Below are 20,925 nucleotides of genomic sequence, written 5' to 3' on the forward strand. Positions count from 1 at the left end.
GGCAGTGGACACTATTGGTAATTTTTTATTACTGAAAAAAAAAATCCGCATAAAAACTTACTTGGTTACAAGTATAAATGGAGAGCTGTTGAGAGTATAAAACATTGTGAGAAACAGCTCCCTCTGAATTGAAGTAACGTAGTTTCGAGGGAGTAAGAATTGTCCGCGGATATGATTATTTTGATTTCGAGACCTCGGATAATATAGAATTTTGAGGTCTCGAAATCAAGCATCTGAAAGCACACGACTTGGTGTACGATGTGTAACAAGGGTGTTTTTTCTTTCATTGTTACTTATCTCGCAACTTCGTCGACTGACAGTTATTATTAATAAAGTTTGGGAAATAATCTTCTTAACGGTCGCACACAACGTAGGTCTGATCATGGAGGTAGAATTAGATCATGGTCTGATTGTGGATCGATCATCCCCATGGTGGCCAATGGTCCATTCCTCCATGATGCAAGCTACTAGTATCGGGTTGTTGTTCTGGCGCGAGGTGCAAACGTAAAGGCCTATTTATAACTGACCACCGCTGTGTGGACGAATTCGAGATGGACTTTACCCCAGTGTTTTGGTCTGAAAATATTCCATGCCAGTGGGTAATGAACCTGCCCATGTCAACTGGTTCACCGAGTACAACAGTTACGGAAATCGTTGGTGGTAAGTGAACTATGTTTTTCTTATTCTCCCGCCGTCAATAATGTCATCAATTTCACGGCGGTCTTTTGGGGCCGGACTGACCAATGCTCCGTGGATGTATTGTGCAGCGTTGCGCACGACTAGTCTTTGTACTCATAAACTTTGTGATGATAACAGGTCTTTGCCATCCTCACAAATTAAATAATTTCTTATTTCTTTTTAAGGATTTTTTTTTTCGATTAAGAAGAACAAAAAACATCCATTTTGAAAGCACACGACGACAGTACAAAAATTAATGTGCGGACCGGAGCATGGTCAGACCATGGAGCATGGTCAGATGGTCAGTCGTAGTTCTTCATTATGGTCATCATGTCAACATTATTTACATGTATAGCAAGAAAGTGTCCATAGTGTATAAGTATCAGTCTTAGACGAAGGAAGGAAAAACTAGCACTAAGAAAACCCTATCAACTGCCATTGTGCCGTGTTTTCATTTTACATACACGACACAATACACCTCGCACCATCACTGCATCCATCTGCTCTGACCCAGCTTCTTTGTTGCAACTTCTTTTATGGATTCGTATGCAACTTTCACTTCATCCACGTACAGTATTAATATCTTTGTTAAATTTTCAGTCAATCATGTTTACAAATTGTATGATTTAGGCGTACAGAATTGTAATTATTTGTCACTTCTGTTTCAAAGTTTTCACTTGCGTGAGAATGAAACTGGTATCCTGGTATAGAGAATGAAACTGGTATCCTGGTAGAGAGACCGTCTTATGGTGTTTGTATTGTGCGGCCCATGCTTAATCCGCCTATTGTTGGAGTCCACTTCTGATGTAACCCCATCGATCTCAATAAATAATATGCGCCATGAGGGAAGGAGGCCAAAGAAGGGGTGCACTCTTCTTTTTTTCTTTCATGTTTAGTTGTGATAACGCAACCCTCCTCCCTAATGCAACCCTCCCCCGACGGCGAAACGGGAGGAGGGTTACGTTATCGCTACTATAGGGGGGCACTTCCTGGGAGTCAGATTAAATTGCGAGGTTCTTATTCTTATTGTTATTATTTATTTGGCCATTAAACAATAACAATATACAAGCAGACAGTATGTAAAATAAATAATATAAAAAACCCAAAAGTAAATACAAAGCAAGACAAACAGTAAGGGCACAGGACATTACAAAACAACCCTAATGTGATGGCCAGGATCAACAAAAGTTCATGCATCAGTAATTCGTTTTAAAGAGCCTTTCAACTTAAAAGCATCAGACACTATAGACCTTTTCGCAAATACCGGGGCGCGCGCGTAACGCTTGGAATTAGGTGCATTGTGGTCTTGCTGGTATCCAAATTTGATCCATATCTATCCCACAATGCACTTCATTCAACAGTCTGCGCTTGCGCATTGGTATTTGCGATAGGGTCTATGTGATTACTCAAAAAAGGGACGAGTATAATTTACTTGGTAACGAGTATGGAGACTGTTGAAAACATTGTATAGAACGGCTCTAACGTAGTTTTGAGAAAGGGGGTAATATTTTCTCACAAAAGTCAACAGGCGGGTCTCAAAGCACACACACTTATAATGAATCCGATTTGATCAGAATATTCGAAATAATTCCAGTGGTCTTTTTATATCCCAAGTAAGTTTCTATTGTCATCATTAAAATTAAATGTTCCTTCCTCCAGAGTGTAATCATGGAAGTGTCACCGCGTGTGCGTCTCTCTTAAAATTATAGCTTGCTCGCTGAAACAAACCCCCAAGTAGTATTTTCTTTTGGAAGTTTACAAGATCTTTGCCTACCTATCCCCCCGTCTCACTTTGCACCCACGGCCCCTCCCCCACCACACAAGAACATAATTAAAGGACGCCCTCTGCCGTTTGAAAGATTTCTGATTGTCTAGTGTCTTGTATCAATTACATTCCGATGCGAAGTTTAGTCTTGTGTTACCTGACTATTCCAATATGCAAAGTGTACAGTGTTTACATCTTGCATTTTGTACGGACTGCTGAGGCTGAGGACATTTTTGCTGCTGAAAGTTGGAGGGAGGGTGTTTCAAAATGTATAAACAACGCAAGGGTCTTTCGCTGGTACAGAAGGTTTACGTCATCCGCGAGACCGAACAGGGACAAAGCTCTCGGCGTCTCGCCAGAGAACTTGGAGTTGGCAAAACACAAATCTGTAACATTCTCAAACGAAAGACCGAGTACCTCGCCATTTTCAACAGTGATGGACCGGAGGCTAGGTGCCGTAAAGTCCGCAAAACGGGTAACGAGGAGCTTAATAAGTTAATGCATGCATGGTACCAAACATGCCAAAACACCAAGAGTATGAAAGCGCCAATTTCTGGCCCCATCATCAAGTCAAAAGCGCTCGATTACGCCGGGCAGCTTGGACTTGAGATGTTCACGGCTTCCAACGGTTGGCTGGAATCATTCCGGAAGCACCACAATATCTTAGCTGGAGTTCAGAGCAGCGTGGAGGATTCGTCAACTTCAAACGATGTCACGATCAAAGAATGGGAGAGTCTTTTGCTTCGCATCTGTCAAGGATATCGGCCCGCAGATATCTGGACCTTGGATGAGACGAGTTTTTACTTTAAGGCGCTTCCTGCGGAGTGTGTTTCGCTGGGAGCGGAACAGTGTGAGGAAGGGCAAAGGGCTGAGGAGAGACTTACTTTGGGAATGTGCTGCAGTATGACTGGAGAAAAGGTAATTCGCTGAATACTCCGTAAATACTCAGAAGTTTTTGACTTTCCATTTTGTCATAAATTTATAATTATAATAAAAATTTTGAGTTTGAATGAATATTTTTGTTGGGCCATATCTACTATAAATCATGCTCTTTTCGAGAGCACTTTAGATACTATAGGGGCCCTCCGAAAAGTGCATTAAAAAGAAAAATTAGTATTAAAAGAGAAAGGTGAAACAGGCCAGAAAGAAGAGGTAGCCCAGACTATTGACTATTAGGCTTAGTGTTTAATTTCAGCTATGATGTAATCTGTATTCCATTATAAAAATAGTAATGTTTTTCTGGATGTTTGATTTTGAAACTTATTAATTTTTAGGAAAAGCTTCTTCTCATCGGTCATCCTGGCAAATCAAACCATCCCTTTGAGGCGCTGAGGCCGAACGAGCTTCCCCTGAAGTGGTGCTCCAACAAACGAGTGTGGATGACCGCACAGACCTTCGAGGAAGAGTTGAGGGACTTGGACCAATCAATGCAGAGTCAGACGAGAAAGATTATCCTCTTTCTTAGTGACACAATGTGTCATCCAAACATCCCACTCAGCAACATCAGGTTACAATACTTCCCTCCAAGTGTGTTGTCGAAATTACAGCTGCTTGGACGAGGGGTATTCAGAGAGGTGAAGGCCCACTATCGCAACATTCTCCTGGAATATGTTCTCAGCATGAAGCGGGGCATGGTGACCTATCAACAAATTGCGAGACGAATAACACCCCTGGATGCTATGTATTGGATTGAGAAGGCGTGGAACAAGACAAGTGCAGGAGTTATCAATCAATGTTTTGCCGCAAGTGGTTTCAAAAACCTCGGGTAAGAAACATAGTGTATTGATTTTCTTTTCGGAGAAGATTTTTATTTTAGAAAAGTATTTTTTCCCCATGATTCTCCCTGACACTTTTTAATGGTCCGCTGGCCAAATAATGGAATTTTAAAGACAATTGAACATCTCTTAAAGTGGTCCAGCTTTCTTGTTTAAAGTATGCTATAAAATATGGAATAAGTGGACCAGCTGGGGAACTGTGAAATCAACAATCTTGGACAAAGAGTTCATGACAGGCAGGCCTGTTTGCTGCTTTGTTTTGAAAGGGCTATGGCACAAATACATTTTCTCATTGGTAGCAAGCTAGGCCTACTGCACCCTTTGAGGAAATTTCAAAATTCGATTGGAGCATTTAAAGGCACCAAGGCAGTGACCAGAGGCAGGTAATTGGCCTGATTTTCAACGATTATTTTTCTTTCTTTATTTTCAGAGTCATTGAGATCAAAGAAACATGCTCGGCAACAGAGAATTTCGACCAGGTAGGGGAGACGCTGTTAACACATTTCAGGTCAGGGCAGTCGGGAGATCATCCGGAGTGGAAAGACTTTGTGTCTTTCGACGATAATGTGGCCACATATGACCAAGCAGTTGGAGATTCGGAGCCACGGCTTGTAGAGGATTGTGTCAGCTTGACAACTCGGAAATTGATTCCAGATATGGTGTATGAAGAGTGCCAACCAGACGCAGCCCAGTTACTGTTTTCTCTCAATCAGAGTCGGGCGTATGCCTTACGGAACGGCGACGCCCATATGATGGGGCTCGTCATGGACCTTCGGACCCACCTTAGCCGGGTGGCATGTCGGAGTCACTCTCTGACAGACCCTCTCTGACAACGAACATTCAAAGGATTTTCAGGATTTTTATTGACTTCTGACCACACTGTTTGGTTTTTACCAGTTACTTGTATAGAACCCAATGGATGGGGGAAAAAGTGTTTTCAGTTTGAGACATTTGAATAATTATTTTCACAATGTACTTCTTAAAGTTGAACATATGGAATGTTCCACTCAACTCGGCTCCACCTCTTTAAAAAGAACATTTTCATCTTTCAACTCCAGAAAATATTCGCAACATGCACTCATAAACATTCTTTACTACATGTAATTACTTTTTATTGTCAACTGTTGGCATAAAAATAAATGGATGATTTGTTAATAATCTAGTCTCAATCCAGAATTTTCATTTGTCAGTGCTTTTTGAAGTTCCAGTTCTCTCTGGTTGCTTGGAGATTTCTGTGGATTGAACAAAAAAGATTTGTATGCAATTCGCCAGACACAAAGAGCCTAAAGGCCACTTCAAGGTGTGGACTACACCTACTTCTAGACGAAAATGGGGTCACCCCTCTACGGTATCATCATCACCCATCAGATGCCTGGCTGGCAGAGCCGAAAGCACTACCTATCCAACTTTTCAAAGGCAATCATGGTTATAAAAAAGTGTCTTGCTTCAGGACACAAGTCTGACAATTGCTGAATTAGTTTTCAAGCACTTCTTCTCGAATTGTTTCTTCATAGATGTAGGTTCGACAAATCAGGGATCAATCATAGAAGAAAGCGACTTTATTGACGATGCGGATGCTTCAGACTGTGAGTGGGAGAAAGAAGATTCCGATGCCACTGTCACATCTTCCGATGACGATGACAATTTGGTACCAGCGAGACGGGTAAGACTGAATAATAATAACTATTTTTAAAAAGTTTTTTTCCCAGGTAGGGTTAAGGTAAGGGTTAGTTTAGTTTCTGAAATTTTGTGCCCAAATTGGGAAATTCTTTGATGAAGGTTTCCCTGATGATTATTCACATAGTGTCGAGTATCCCACCATTTCCACAAACCGCTGATGGAAATGGTAAAGCCTGATTCAAAATTCCTGATAATGTGAATGCAATACGAATTTCGACGTCAGAAATTCGCAACAAATAATTCACAACAGTTGACTTGTGCTCAACTCCTGCGAAACCTTCACTGCGAAAAACAGCCCTGTTTCACCAAAATGCGCTCGCATTAGCAAGAAGGATGAGCCGGGTACAAATCTCCTGCCACCTAGCATCACAGAAAACAAATCTTCAATTGTCTCTCATTAACACTGGATGTAATTTCAAGATGATCTACTCGTTTTATTCAAACCAATACAGGAGAGGAAACCCAGGAGTGCAAAATCATCAAAGAAGCCCAAGTATCAAGAAGTATTATCTGAATCCGAATCGGAGAAGTCTGCCGTACACCAATCATCCGATGATGATTGGGAGCCAGAGGAACAGGTAGGCCTTAAAGCTCCTAAGATTTGTTAGGATTTTTAATCTTAAAGGTACTGGACACTATTGGTAATTGCTTAAAATAATCTCTAACATAAAAACTTAGCTGTTGATAGTATAAAACATTGTGAGAAACGGCTCCCTTTGAAGGAACATAGTTTTTGAGAGGTTATTTCTCACTTAAGTATTAAGAGACTTGAAGCCTTTGTGCAACAAGTGTGTTTTTACTTTTGTTATTCTCTTGCAACTTCAATGTCTAATTGAGTCAAAATTTTCACAGATTTGGCAAAATTTCGAGTGGGAATACAGGTCTTTGACAAGTACCAAGCGTGTCCAGTGCCTTTAACACTGTGTGTAACTTTAAGATGATGTACTATTATTTTCATTCAAACCAACCAGGAGAGGAAACCCAGGAATGCAAAAACATCAAAACACAAGCCTAAATATCAAGAAGCACTATCTGAATCCGAATCGGAGAAGTCTGTCGAACGCAAATCATCTGATGATGATTGGGAGCCGGAGGAACAGGTAAATCTAAGATTTGTCGCTGTCAACTGAATAACGTTACTCTATAACAATGTGGAACCAGTTTGATTTTTTTTAACCTGGAAGGGGCGCTGTTGTCATAATCATATCATTGCAGGCTTGCATTGATGTTACCCTCTGTCCTACAATCGAGACTGTTTTAGGAGGCAGGCCTGTATGCTTCATTTTTGAAAGAGCAGGGGCACCAAGGCATTTTCTCCTTGGTAAAGGGCAACCTACGAGGCGATTGTAAATTTCTACTGGAGCATTTCAAGGGCACCAGAGCAATGTCCAAAGGGCACGGAGGCAAGCGCCTTCGTTGCCTCATTAGTCAGCCCTGTAGCAGGCCTAAAGAGGAATATCAATCCTTAACTTCAGCTCCCCTGAATTGCATTCATCTTGCATGAGTGGCTTTTAGTCTTGTTTGGGGCGAACTTGCATGAAAATACTAAGTATACTAATTAATGTCTTGATGTCATTCATTATGTTTCTGCAGGTGACGGTTACTCATAAGAACAGCTTCAAGGTTTCAGACGAAATAGATTGTCAGAGAGCAGAAATCGGTGTCCAATCTGATGAATCTGAAAGGAATGAAACACAAATGGATACAACCGAGGAACCAGACTTAAGTGCAGCATTCGATGAGTCACCAAAGAAGAAAAAAGTTTGGCCTAAAAAGTACAACAAGGGGCCCTTCGTCTGCGGCTACTGTGACAAACAATTCCGTGGGTTACTGGACCTGACGCGGCATGTGAGAACTCACACAAACGAGAAACCACTGGCATGTGAGCACTGCGGACGAGGATTCAGCTGCAAACTCTCCTTAAGACTCCACAGAAGGACTCATTCATCGGCAAGACCTTTCCCATGTACAAAGTGTGACATGAAATTTGCCAACAAGTCTTATTTGAAGAACCATATGGCCAAACACTCCGACGCAAAACCACTTGTCTGTAAAGTCTGCGGATTTCGTGTAAAGTATGCGACGTCTCTGCGAAACCACCTCAGAACACACAGAACAGAGAAGGACTTTGCTTGTGAAGTTTGCGGGAAGACATTTAAGACTCAGGTGATATGTCGCATGCACCAGCTACGTCATGCAGACCCTGAGAGTCGGGTCAACCGCATTCCAAAAGAAGGGGTTCGTAGACGGAGAATCAAGCGCAGACCACTCACAAAAGAAGAGAAGGCAAATATTCCAACAATGGCAGAGATACTTTCAGCTCACCGAAAAAAAACTGCAGCAGCTTCAGAACCAACCATGCCAGTCGACAATCTACCACTCTTGCAAAATAGTTCACAACAGGTGTCAAATCGACCTCTGGGAGTTGCGGCTGTGTTTTCTACAGTTGGATCATTACCAAACGATCAGTTACACCCGAATCAGATATCAATACCACTGCGTGGGCCTATTCATACGAATGCTCAAAGAGGGCCAGGATATGCAGGCAGCTTACTGACTAGGTTCAGCCATGTAGTTGGCAATAATCCTGAACATCGATCAATGACACCGTTATGGCAAGGGATGCATCCACAGATGCAATTTCCAACCAACTGGAATAGACCTCCTTTAATACAGCATCCATTTCAAGGCGGCATGTATTACGGTGTGCCTGTATCAGTCTTGCCTTATGGCAATTGTTTTACACCAATAGGCAATGCAATGGCTGTGGCACAGCATACTGGGCAGCACATGCCACCAACATACCAGATGCAGTTCACACGATCAGCTGTGCCAGTTGCATCTAATATTATTCCGGTGCCAGTGGCACCTTATCCAGGGCCGATTGCTCCAGGACCATTAGCTCCAGGACCACTACCAATTAACACTGCATCGGCGGAAACAAGACAGGACATTGTTCAAACACCAAATGCGAATTCTCCCATGGTGACCCCTGAAATAGGACCAGGGTATGCCAGCAGCTTACTTACCAGATTCAGCCATGCAGTTGGCGGAAATCCACCACACCCGTCAACGACACCTTTATGTCAAGGGATGTCTCCTGTACCTCAAGGAACGAGAGAGGACATAGTTCAAGCACCTGACACATCAGTTTTGCCAAATTCGTTACATCCACAGATGCAATATCCAACCAACCGATTGAGTGGGTCTCCATCAATTGCACAACCAGTGTCGTCATGTGCTGTCCTACCGGTGGTATCACAGACTGCTTCAGTAGCTCCTTTGGGGAGCACTCGACACGAAAGTTCCATGGCTATAAGTTCTCGCCCGGTTAATGAGACGTCACAGTTGACACCAACCACTGCAGTCACTTTGGCAACAACCTCACCACATGCCACACAAATGACATCCTTAATGACAGGGCCACCATCAGTTGTAAAGACAGTAGCGTCAAGTGCAACACTAACATTGGCAACAATCTCACCGATAGCCACACAAATGAAATCCTTAATGACAGGGCCACCGTCATTAAAGACAGATCGCTCGTCAAGTGAAACACCAGCCGGACAACTGACAAACACTCAGACTCCAACAACATCTTCAGGGAACACGAATGTCTATCTAAATACCGCACATAAAGAAAACGCCCAACCGAGTACATCCGGCAGCAAGGTCCTAGTTTCATGTACTTCATCAACTTTACCTTTGGCAACAACCTCATCAGATGCAACACCAAAGACAATCTTAATGACAGGGCTACCTTCATCTGTAAATACAGTGTTGTCAAATGCAACACCACCTGGGCAGCTGGCAAACACTAATCAGACTCTAACTTTATCTGCAAACAACACCAGTGTGCCCTTGATTACCTTACACACGGAAAACGCCCAACAAAATTCACCTTTCACCAACCTAACTTCATCAAACTTACCTATTCCAACGAGCACAAATTCATTACAAGTGACAGCAGGCTCAGTTGTGCAAACAACAATGGTCAACCCTGAAGCAACTATGTCTAAATTGGAATTAGATTTTAACAGGAATACATCAACAGTGTCTTCGTTGAATGACAGCTCATTAATGTCATCACTGAAACTGTTGGAATCGGTATGTGATGCAGTCGAATCCGAGCTGCAAAAAGATATGGATGTGAAAAACAACTGTTCTGAAGATGTTCCATCGTCTTTAGTTTCCATGTCAGGCTCGACCAAAGAGAGACAAGCCTTCCCTGCCAGGAGTACTACAATGACGCCACCAGTAGTCGTTCGGTCTAACCATTGTCCGGCAATGTCCCATCGCAAGACGTCAAAAACACTACATGTCCATGACTCGACAACACCAACAGCACGAAGTTCAGGGGTGATTTCATCGCTAAGTTTTTTGAACGAGTCCATAATAGATAAGTCTCCGACATCAGATGAGATAGCTGAGATTGTTGCACCATTTGTATTGGAGTCAAGATCAGGATCGTCAAGAGACAGTCCTTGTGTGACGTCACCGCCATTATCCAAAAAAGGAAAGGCACATTCAGGTATGACTTTCTCGTCAAAAATAAGGTCATCTACCTGTGAGTTAACATCACACCCTGCAGCAACCAAAAACAACACGAGTTTAGAGACACATCACATTAGGCCAGTCGGTTCAGCTTCTACGGCAACAAGGCAACTGCCCTCCCCATCACCACGCAATACAAAAGATGCAATTGCTGGTGTTTCGTCCACTGTTGTGACCACTTCCCCATCTACCTTTTCGACAACTACTATACCCAATGCTTCAAATTTAACTCAATCGATGGTGAATGGCAGCTCAGCTACATCGTCATCAATGGGTACCCTTGCCAAAGGTCACCATCATGCTTCTTCATCCCGGCCACCTAGTGTTTCTCCCCAGGCAGCAAACGCTGGACCAACAAACGATACGGTTCTAGTCTTGCTCACCTCGGGAAATGTGAAATCGTTGAGCAGCTTCTCCTCCAGCATTTCTTTATCAGCTCCAGCTCAGCCTGACAGAAGACCAGTGAAGGTGAACACTACTTCAGTGACATCGTCCTCATCACCAACAGGCGATACGCCAAGCACCTCATCTTCAATGTCAGATTCCTCGATGGATACACAATATGTAACTGCTGGTGTTTCGTCCACTGTTGTGACCACTTCTCCATCTACCGTTTCGACAACTTCTGCATCTTCTGGTTCTTCCACTAATTCCCAAACGCATAGGCCTACTACGAGCATGCCATCCACTGTTATACAAACTGCTTTGCGCGCTTTTGTCTCATCAACCAATACAATCACTGTTGTAACAACAGCAGTGACACCAGCTGTTACGCCCTCTGTTGTTATGTCCACTGTTTCACCATCCAGTACATGGTCAAATGGACGATGTACTTCAGTTCTTGAAACTGTACCAAGTTATGATGATGCTTTGTACTTTACTGTTACTCCATTTATGGTGATAAAAACCCCATTTGGACCCGAATCGGACAACGTTATGAGGCAGGAAATACAAAGTTGAAAACCTTTACACATGTAGTTGTTGCCATTATTGGCCCTCGGCTGTATTTTTTTGCCAGTTGTCTTTAAATCAATCTTCACCAAAAAAGGCTTATGGTAACATGTTCTTGCAACCGTTGAAAACTGGTATCCATGTTGCAAGTTTACTCTGGACCATCGCTAAAACATGTAAATATGAACATGCACATACATGTAGTTCACTATCTTCGATCTCCGAAACGTTTCTGTCAGAAACGTCGCCGAGAGTGTGTTTTCCAATTACGTATTACATGTATATGTTTTCTTCCTGTGTGAACAAAATCGCTCCGGATTTTCGGGAACATCTCAAAAACACGACCACCACTTGAAAAAAAGAAAAAAGGGATGTACATGTGTACGTTTCACGACCCAACAAGTTACTTTGATCAACTGGTGGTGCTGTATAATTATAGTGTTTCAAATTTGGATGGCACCGTTTTGCACATAATTTGACTATAAATGAAACTAAATATTTTACAGTATTCATAAATTGTCTGGCTGTGTTTTGTGCTAAATTGTTGTGTTTTATAATCAGCGTTTCGTGCCAATCTACGGCCTGGCCTTAATGCTACGTTGGTGGCACGCAGAACTTGGCAAAAGATTCGTTGAGAACAAAAAATCGCTTTTTCGGCAATGAAAGCATAGAGGTGAAAGTCGTGCCTGCTGCAATTGTTTAGATCGCAGAAAAATGTCGAGCCGTTGGTAGTTTGTCTCCACAAAATATTGTTTCATTTTTAGGAATAGGTCTCATACTTCAAATCGTAGGTACTATACCTTGCGGGAAAAATACTCTGCGCTTTGAAACGCCCGTAGGTTTGTGAGAGCGAGATAAGAACCGAGTATATTTGAAAGGCACATTAAAGGCAATGACCGGGGCACTGAGGCGATTGCCTCTGCAATCTCAAGAGCCAACTTACGCCATAAACGTTGCGCAAGTGGACTTACGCAGTTGCGTAAAGTTTCGTAAACTTTTCGGAACTATAATGTTAAAAATGCATCACTCCACAGGGTTAAGGGGAGGGGAAATTGTAAAGTCATGGGTTGCCTATGAACAAACTAAAATTAACAGGAATGACCAAACACTCGAGTTGGTTTTGTTTACATTGTGTACTCTGAACCGATCATGTACGTATTCACAAATAGCATAATGCCAATTCACTGTGTGTTATTGTTGAGTGGGCCTAAGTATGATGTGACGGAAGTAGCCTAGAGTTTTATGGCCCTTTTCGAAACCATGGCTTCGGATTTGGATTCGGCTCAGGCTACGTTGGCCCCGCGGCTGTTTTGACATTATTTTGCGCGTGCTTTGCGTGCGCGCTAAGGGCTTCAGACGAGAGGCGGAGCCTGAAGCCGAAGCCGTGGTTTCGAAAAGGGCCTAAGATTATGCATCGTCATGTTGGCTGATATCGTGGAGTCACGCGCAGGATCAGTTAGTTGTATAAAAGCCGATGGTATAAATTAACTTGTCCATTCTCTCGGTGTCCAGTGAGATACAGAGCTTCCACTTTCTGATCCTGACCGCATCTTCCTATACATGTAAGTTACACAGTTTTAAACTATTCATTAAAACACAGTTGTAGGCCTAATTATTGCTTGATATTCATAAAACACAACATTTTTAAATTAATGTTTTGAGTTCATGTGCTACCTCATACGTTTCTCTAAACGACTTCATGTGAAATCCTATTTCTACTTTGAAAGGACAAAATATTCGGCAAGTTAAAATTCAGAAAGTCCATATAGGCCCTAAAATGCGCGGCAAGCTAAATTACTGGCCGTGTTTCTTAAGTTTTTGTTCAAAGGCTGTTAAAAACGCATATTTCTAAATTAATGTTCCTCTGTGCTCAAAACTACTTTAATTTATGTGGCAGTGATAGCACTAAAATTCGGCAAGTCAAAATTTAGAATTGCCATGTAAATGCGCGGCAAATTTAATCTGTATCAATCAACACGTACGTTTTTCAATGACAAAACTTTAATAACCTCCTTCATAAAATGGTCATCTATTAACGAACCAACATTCTATCTTAGCCTTGGCCTGTGTCCTCTAATGTCTTATCCTGACTTGTCCAACAGATCAGCAATGGCTACTCTTTCTGCGTTGTTTCTGCTGTCCACGGTCGTGGGTGTTTTGGGTTTCCCCAACGGCCCACCCCTCGCACAATGTCCGGGAATGATCCCCGCTGGTCACGGACCGAGTAATGCTGTCGGTCCACCACCTTACAACATCACAACCAGCGCTTTAAACTACTCCGTTGGCTCAACACTTGACGGTTAGTATAGTACAGTATAGGAATTGTTTACCATATTAAACGCAAATCATTCCAAAAAGTTTCAAAGAAGTTTTGAAAAAATTTTTTCTTTTTATTAAGTGTTTTTGTTTTTGGCTAGCTGTTTGGCAAGTCTTTAGAAATGAACTTGGGAAACTGAACAATTGTTAAAACACAAAACTAAAAATACAAGCTAAAACATAACGCTTTCGTTCGAAGCAAGGCCCAATATCTTGAGCTGCAAAAAGTTGTGCTTGCCAGAATTATAGGTAACAACCCAAACCGGTATGTCGTATTATATTATGTACAATTTGTGACTGGTATTCTGCTCAGCAGAATCAATCTCGAAGCATTATTTTCTGCGTAAGCAGCTTTATGAAGCTTTGCCTATGACGCTGCTACCAGCGAGTACTTCATTTATTATACAAACTTTTTCTTTCTTTTTGAAGTTACAATTAGCTCCGATAATGGGACAATCTTCAAGGGTTTTTTCCTCCAAGCGAGACGGATCGAACCAGGATCTGACACGACCGTCGCCATCGGAACATTTTCCGACATTCCAACCGGGACACAAACACTTGATTGCAACCTAATACCAAACGTGAGTTAAATTGACTATTACATTAAAGGCAGTGGACACTATTGGTTATTACTCAAAATAAGTATTAGCATTAAACCTTGCTTGATGACGAGTAATGGGGAGAGGTTGATAGTATAAAACATTGTGAGAAACGGCTCCCTCTGAAGTGCCATAGTTTTCGAGAAAGAAGTAATTTTCCACGAATTTGATTTTGAGACCTCAGATTTAGAACTTGATGTCCCGAAATCAACCATCTATTCAATACACGAAATTTACAATCCTATTGTACAGCCACATATGAAATATTCAAATGTAAAATTCCACAAGTTATACCCATGGCATAAAACGATAACCTTAATTTAAGAAAAATAATCAAAATTTATATAATACAAAAAAAACCCAGCTAAAACATGAAAGAGAAGTGGACCCCCTCCCCAAACTAAAAGAGGCCAAATTGCACAGGAGATGCCATAAAATAAAATAAAACAATAATAAACAATTAAAAGACAGTACATATTACTGCTTCCTAAACACAACAAATAATTGCGGAAATTGTACAAGGATAAAAAGTTTGTCTTTGCATCGCCTTAGAAGATACCGCCAACCTACTTATTTCGAAACCAATTCTGCTAGACGTGTAGGTCAATCAGAGTTTCTCAATAACTCAAATCTGATATATAAAAAAGGACAAATAATGTACTTGATTAACAACTCTGTATTAGTGATCCATTTTGGAATTTAATAAACGAAACCCTGACACCAAGGTCTTACTTTAAACTTTAAATAGATCCGCTGCATTTGTAACGTATTTTTGTTTAATGTATTTTATCACCCACAGTCTGCTTGGGGACACAGTAATAATGAAAACAAGACGTCAATTACAGCTAACTGGAATGCCCCATTGCAAGCCGAGGGAGACATAGCGTTCCGGTAAGCATTTTTGACAAACCGTTCTTGTTGAGTTCAATAATATATCTTATTGTATACAACACTTAAAATACCTGAATAATATTTCATGTAAAGTGTATTAAATGGTCATAGATTTGTATTTTGGCATGCCCTGCCAACAAAATGACCAGAGAGCAACTTACGTGGTGAGAAGTATTGCAGCTGTTGATAGTACAAACTTTTTTGTTTGAGAAAGGAAGCCCTCCGAGGTAGTATGGTCTCCTAACACATTTGAATCGTTTCTAAGCTTTTGAGAGTTGTTGCCCGTTCGCGAATGTTGCAGCCAGAGATGCGGTTGGTACCCGCTGTTTACTTGCTACACATGGTTGGATTTGACATTCCTTGTAAAACAAAATTGATTTTTTTCCCGCTGTTTTCTCAGCAGGATATTCAGATGAAGCTTTCACTTATGACTTGTCTTGTATCTTTTTTCGAGAGTTTTGCCTATAAATCAGCATTAAAGGCAGTGGGGAGGTAGTGCTTTCCACTCTACCGGCCAGACTTCGAATTGATGATACCCAAGCCTACATTCGTATGGACTGTGAAAGGGGTAACCCTGTTTCAGCCCTAGGAGTAGGTGGCAACGGCCTCTGGAAAAAAAATTGTAGCCCACACCTTGAGTGGTCTTCAGGCCTTGTGTGTCAGGCGACTTGCATAAAATTAAAAAAAAGTGGACACTATTGTTTAATGTTGATGGTATAAAACATTGTCGACTCCCTCTGAAGTGCCATAGTTTTCGAGAAAGAAGTAATTTTCCACGAATTTGATTTCGAAAAGTTGTGTGCTTTCAGATGCTTGATTTTGGAACCTCAAAACCTAATTCTAAGGTCTTGAAATCAAATTCAAATATTTTAGTGGAAAATTACTTCTTTTTCGAAAATTACGTTACTTCGGAGGGAGCCGTTTTTCACCATGTTTTGTACTATCAACAGCTCTTCATTGCTCGTTACCAAGTTAGTTTTGATGCTAAAAATTATTTTGAGTAATTACCAGTTGTGTCCAGTGTCTTTAATTGAACTAATTTGCATTTTGTTTTTCTTGCAGCGCAACTATTGTTTCTGGCGTGCCTGATCTGACGTTCTACTGGACTGATGTCATGTCCCTAACCGTCGATGGACCTCCACGGGCTACAGGTAACCCCTCACAAAATTGTCAACAATGTCGCTCTCATTTAAAGCCATTGGACACTTTCGGTCCAAAAAAAAGAATCACAGATTTACAAATAACTTATAGGGTTTACATAAGGCAATGGTGAAAGACTTCGCTTGAAATATTATTTCATGAAATGCTTTACTTTTTTGAGAAAACATTAAAAAAATATCAATTCTCGATATCGAGAATTATGGATTTATTTTAAACACATGTCATGACACGGCGAGACGTGCGGAACAAGGGTGGGTTTTCACGCTATTTTCTCCCGACTCCGATGACCGATTGAGCCTAAATTTTCTCAGGTTTGTTATTTTATATATAAGTTGTGATACACAAAGTGTTGTCTTCTTGGACAATACTGTTTACCGAAAGTGTCCAATGGCTTTAAAGTTAACCATGAAATATAGACCTTTCCCAGTGTCACAACCCGAGGTGTTGCAAACCGAGTTTGGAAAACTTTAGAAAGCCATAAAAATGCAAATCAAAAACAGATTTTTCGAGAAAAAAAATTGATTTCGTTGGAAATATAAGATAAATTTCAGGTCATGAATCTTGTTAAACCCCATTGACTTTAGTCACAATTATGATGTTTAACACGATTGATTGATTGATTGTTTGCTAACAATCGGCCGGTGTCGCATGCAATTATGTCCTCCATGCAATAATGGACACATTTGCATATGCAATCGTGTCCGCCCGGACGCTGCTGCATAATGCAATTGTGTCCGCCGGACACATTTGCATATGTAGTTGTGTCCGCTCCCGTGCAAATCTGTCCTTGTAGTAAATTAAAGGCCCTTGGTCGACGGAACACGTTCGCCATTTTTTTTACAAGCTAAGTGCATGTCATGAATGACATGGGAAATGTTCGGCCGTTGGGTATCATAAAATACGTGATGTTGTTAAGTGCATGCACGCCCGCTTTTACGCGCGCACATAATTACATGTAAAGTCATGTAGGCCTACATGTCCACCGGACGGTTTTTGCATAGCCCAGACACGATTGCATATGCAAAAGTGTCCGGAGCGGACAGTATTGCATGGTGGACACAATTCCATCTGACACCGGCTATGCCAATCAGGGCACTCTGTTTATCAACAATGAAAAGGTCTACATAAAAAACAAACTCGTATTAACCGGAACCTCATAATATGCGAGCTCGTAATAACGGGAGTCGATTGTATCATGCTGACTGCTGCATGCTGTCATTGTTTAGTACCTAAGTCCCATGTGCGTACATGTATATAGTTTTGACTACTACTGATATAGACTCGGTATATTGAAGGGGCCAGACTACCTTGCCTTTCAGACCCAATGTAGTTAGTACACTTGATTGTGGATAGGAAAACAGGATGTTGTGAGAGGAGCGTGCGTTTTTTCCCATTAATTTCTTGCAATTTCGATGACCAATTGAGTCCAAACTTTCACAGATTTGTCATGTTATGTGTATGTTTGGATTCACCGATGGGGAATACTGGTCTTTGACAATGGGAGACTTTCTGGGACGACAGAGGGCAGCAGACTTACCGGGTAAATCCATTGTTCTCAGAATTATGCGCATGTTCAGAACTACGTAAACAATGGAAATTTACCCGGTATGTCTGCTGCCACCTAGCGTTGGAAAGTCTCCTATTACAAAAGGTGTCCATCAAGTGCCTTTAAGTTTGGTATAGTCAACGGTCCATATTTCTTCGGCATTTAATACGCTTTTTTTCTTGGTTGACATCTTTACTACAGATTTACCCATGACGACATCTGGAGGTAAGTGCTTCATATAGTTCTTGAACTCGACGATTTTGTGTAAACTCTTTTTGTTTCATTTGGTTGCTCGCTTGCAATGCTCATTTTTTTCTTTTCTTGTTAAATTGTTCTTATTATTGTTTTTATTATTATAACATCTTTATATACCGTCACTTTCTTACTTGCATGTTGTACATAATGTACAGACTTACTTCTGACCTACTTTACTTATTACTTAGGCCGTGTCCGAAACGACGACTTCGGCTACAGCTACGTCTAGATCAGCGCGTCTACCAGTGTTGAAGAATAGGCAGACGCGGGCGATCTAGCCGTAGCTGGAGCCGAAGTCGCCGTTTCGGACACGGCCTTACTGATAAACTTGTGACTTACCATGGAGGTAGAGTAGACTTGCTTACCTACATACGCATGCTCATAGGTGCGTGCTCACTGAAAACATAACCCCACTTACATGTATTCACTTCTGACGTACTTACTTAATATTCATCTATAAGAATGCTTGCGTGCTTGCTTATTTAGAGGGAAGGTACACCTTTTGGAAATTACTCAAAACAAATATTAACTTAAAAACTTACTTGGTAACGAGCATTGGAGAGACGTTGATAGTATAAAACATTGTGGGAAACGACTACCTCTGAAGTAACGTAGTTTTTGAGAAAGAGGTAATTTCTCACTAAAATAATAAAATACTTCTAGCTAGAAGTCTTTTATTCTTATCTGAAAGCACACAAATTCGTTCAACAAGGGTGTTTTTTCTTTCATCATTATCTCTCAACTTCGATGACCAAATGAGCCCAAATTTTCACGGGCTTGTTATTTTATGGTTATGATGGGATACACCAAGTGAGAAGACTGGTCTTTGACAATTACCAAAGGTGTACATTCCCTTTAAGTGTAACCTGACGCGTCTTTACGTACCTGTCTTGCTCACTCACTACACATATAGTATTGACTCGCTTGCTTGCTTACTTACTTATTTGCTTGCTTGCTCTACTCAGCCGAGAAGGATGTTGTAGCTTCCCGCATTCATTAGTTTCCCATCATTCTTATAAAGCGCATAATGCGCATATCAATTTAGTTGACAATATTCTTTGAAATTTGGTATTTTTTTCTATTTGTTTGCAGTGACCGCTGTTAAAGCATCTGCTCTGCTGGCTGTATTCGTCTCAATGGGAGCTTATCTCACATCAACAATCTAGCAAGGTGTTAACAACGCGCGGCTAAAACATATTGGGTGCAAGGTTTTTTGTCTTCTTCAAAATGATAACTTCAAAATGTTGCAGCTATAACTCCAGAAATTACAGTTTCAAATGACCGTTAGAGCAAAATAATAGTCGATATGGTGTACGTTATGTTTATTACCGTCTAGAAGTTTTTCTTGTTGTCACCCGTGTTCTCATCTCCTGGTCTGTTTGTAACAGGGCTATATACAACGGTTCTTTTCAGAACCACCCAAACCCATTAAGAGTCATTATATACATGGTTGTACCGCAACCAAATCGTATTTCCACCATGCAAAGTTTCAAATCCTACTTATGTATGATTTCGCTTTTCCCCTTTCACACGTTTATACACAAATTTGTTTGATCTAAAGAGGATGTGCTTCTAATAGCAACACATTACTCCACTTATGCTGAGATTTGATCGTTATTTCCGGAAATGTATCAAACAAATACGTTTCAGCGAATTCATGGAATAGTTGTAGTTCACATTATTTAGTTCACTTTGGAAGCACTGGACACTTTTGGTAATCTCAAAGAAATTGTTGGCATAAAAACTTACTTTTCACGAGCAAAGGGGAGCTGTTGATAGTATAAAACATTGGGAGAAACGGCTCCCCCTGAAGTAACGTAGATTTTGAGAAAGGAGTAACTTCTCACTATAAACTAATATTTGAATTGACTTCGAGACCTCGAAATTAAGCATCTGAAAGCACACAACTGCGTGTGACAAGGGTGTTTTTTCCTTCCATTATCCTCTCGCAACTTCGACGACCAATGGGAAACTTTAGACTATCTGCCAATCACCAAGAGAGGGCGCTCCTCACCAGGTAATGTCAACAACTTAGGAATAGGAGAAGCATGAGTAACGGTCACTGACAGCAAATACCTTGTGTTTTGCGTGTTTTTGATTTAGCCAAACTGTATTTTGTTTTTCATAACACAATGCCAGCATAAACCAAACTGTTCTGGAACAGGACGTACTGGACACGAGTTCCCTCAAGGATAACAAGCGGTGTGCATGAGTTTTTGGGAGTGTTTCTTCTAGGGTAATTAGCAAAAATTCAAAAATGCTGACCTACCAAAAATTGAGAAAAAAATCTGAAGTTTAGTTGTATGACAATGTATCTGATTTATTTTTCAGAACTGAGAAGTCTCCCGAACCTCCGATTATCTACTCCACGGCAGTAGAATAAAGCAAGACAGTTCCCTAAGAACAATATTCTACCTTGCAAATAGATACACACATGGTGTTACCGCAAACCAAATATACAATGCCTCAAATCCTATGTATCTGATTTAATTTTCAAGAGGTTGAGAGACTTCTAAATATTTTTTGAGTATTTTTGAATTTTTGCCATATACCATTGTCTGCTATAGGAGTTGTGCACCCTTACCTGGTAGGTCTGCTGCCCTCTAGTGGCAGAGCTTTCAAAAAGTCTCCCATTGAGTTCAAATTTTCACAGGTTTGTTATTTTATGCATGCTGGGATCCACCAAGCAAGAAGACTGCTCTTTGACAATTACCAAAGGTGCCCAGTGTCTTTAATTCTGAAAATAAAAATACA

At 41.0% G+C, this 20,925-nt stretch overlaps 3 protein-coding genes across 3 annotated transcripts; all 3 read left to right on the forward strand.

Annotated features, from left to right (window-relative positions):
- Positions 1–445: 445 nt before the first annotated feature.
- Positions 446–11,884, forward strand: LOC117298469 (mucin-5AC-like). Its single transcript, XM_033781745.1, has 5 exons — positions 446–660; positions 5,733–5,881; positions 6,351–6,476; positions 6,870–6,998; positions 7,492–11,884. Exons 1-5 carry the CDS (start codon positions 552–554, stop codon positions 11,410–11,412), a joined length of 4,434 nt encoding a protein of 1,477 aa, XP_033637636.1. The 5' UTR covers positions 446–551; the 3' UTR covers positions 11,413–11,884.
- LOC117298470 (tigger transposable element-derived protein 4-like) lies at positions 2,645–5,372 on the forward strand. The gene is made up of 3 exons (XM_033781746.1): positions 2,645–3,361; positions 3,718–4,208; positions 4,649–5,372. Exons 1-3 carry the CDS (start codon positions 2,711–2,713, stop codon positions 5,046–5,048), a joined length of 1,542 nt encoding a protein of 513 aa, XP_033637637.1. The 5' UTR covers positions 2,645–2,710; the 3' UTR covers positions 5,049–5,372.
- A 1,036-nt stretch (positions 11,885–12,920) lies between the features above and the next one.
- Positions 12,921–19,932, forward strand: LOC117298853 (putative defense protein 2). The gene is made up of 7 exons (XM_033782203.1): positions 12,921–12,965; positions 13,506–13,702; positions 14,149–14,300; positions 15,118–15,209; positions 16,272–16,360; positions 18,118–18,141; positions 19,264–19,932. Exons 2-7 carry the CDS (start codon positions 13,513–13,515, stop codon positions 19,335–19,337), a joined length of 621 nt encoding a protein of 206 aa, XP_033638094.1. The 5' UTR covers positions 12,921–12,965; positions 13,506–13,512; the 3' UTR covers positions 19,338–19,932.
- Positions 19,933–20,925: the final 993 nt, after the last annotated feature.

This window comes from Asterias rubens, chromosome 13, assembly GCF_902459465.1.
Source record: "Asterias rubens chromosome 13, eAstRub1.3, whole genome shotgun sequence".
NCBI lineage: Eukaryota > Metazoa > Echinodermata > Asteroidea > Forcipulatida > Asteriidae > Asterias > Asterias rubens.

Coding starts and splice junctions, on each gene's coding strand:
- LOC117298469 (XM_033781745.1), top strand. CDS start 552: ATGGACTTTACCCCAGTGTTTTGGTCTGAAAATATTCCATGCCAGTGG. Junction 661..5,732: donor AGTTACGGAAATCGTTGGTG/GTAAGTGAACTA, acceptor GTTTCTTCATAG/ATGTAGGTTCGACAAATCAG. Junction 6,999..7,491: donor ATTGGGAGCCGGAGGAACAG/GTAAATCTAAGA, acceptor ATGTTTCTGCAG/GTGACGGTTACTCATAAGAA.
- LOC117298470 (XM_033781746.1), top strand. CDS start 2,711: ATGTATAAACAACGCAAGGGTCTTTCGCTGGTACAGAAGGTTTACGTC. Junction 3,362..3,717: donor GCAGTATGACTGGAGAAAAG/GTAATTCGCTGA, acceptor ATTAATTTTTAG/GAAAAGCTTCTTCTCATCGG. Junction 4,209..4,648: donor AGTGGTTTCAAAAACCTCGG/GTAAGAAACATA, acceptor CTTTATTTTCAG/AGTCATTGAGATCAAAGAAA.
- LOC117298853 (XM_033782203.1), top strand. CDS start 13,513: ATGGCTACTCTTTCTGCGTTGTTTCTGCTGTCCACGGTCGTGGGTGTT. Junction 14,301..15,117: donor ATTGCAACCTAATACCAAAC/GTGAGTTAAATT, acceptor TATCACCCACAG/TCTGCTTGGGGACACAGTAA. Junction 15,210..16,271: donor GAGGGAGACATAGCGTTCCG/GTAAGCATTTTT, acceptor TTTTTCTTGCAG/CGCAACTATTGTTTCTGGCG.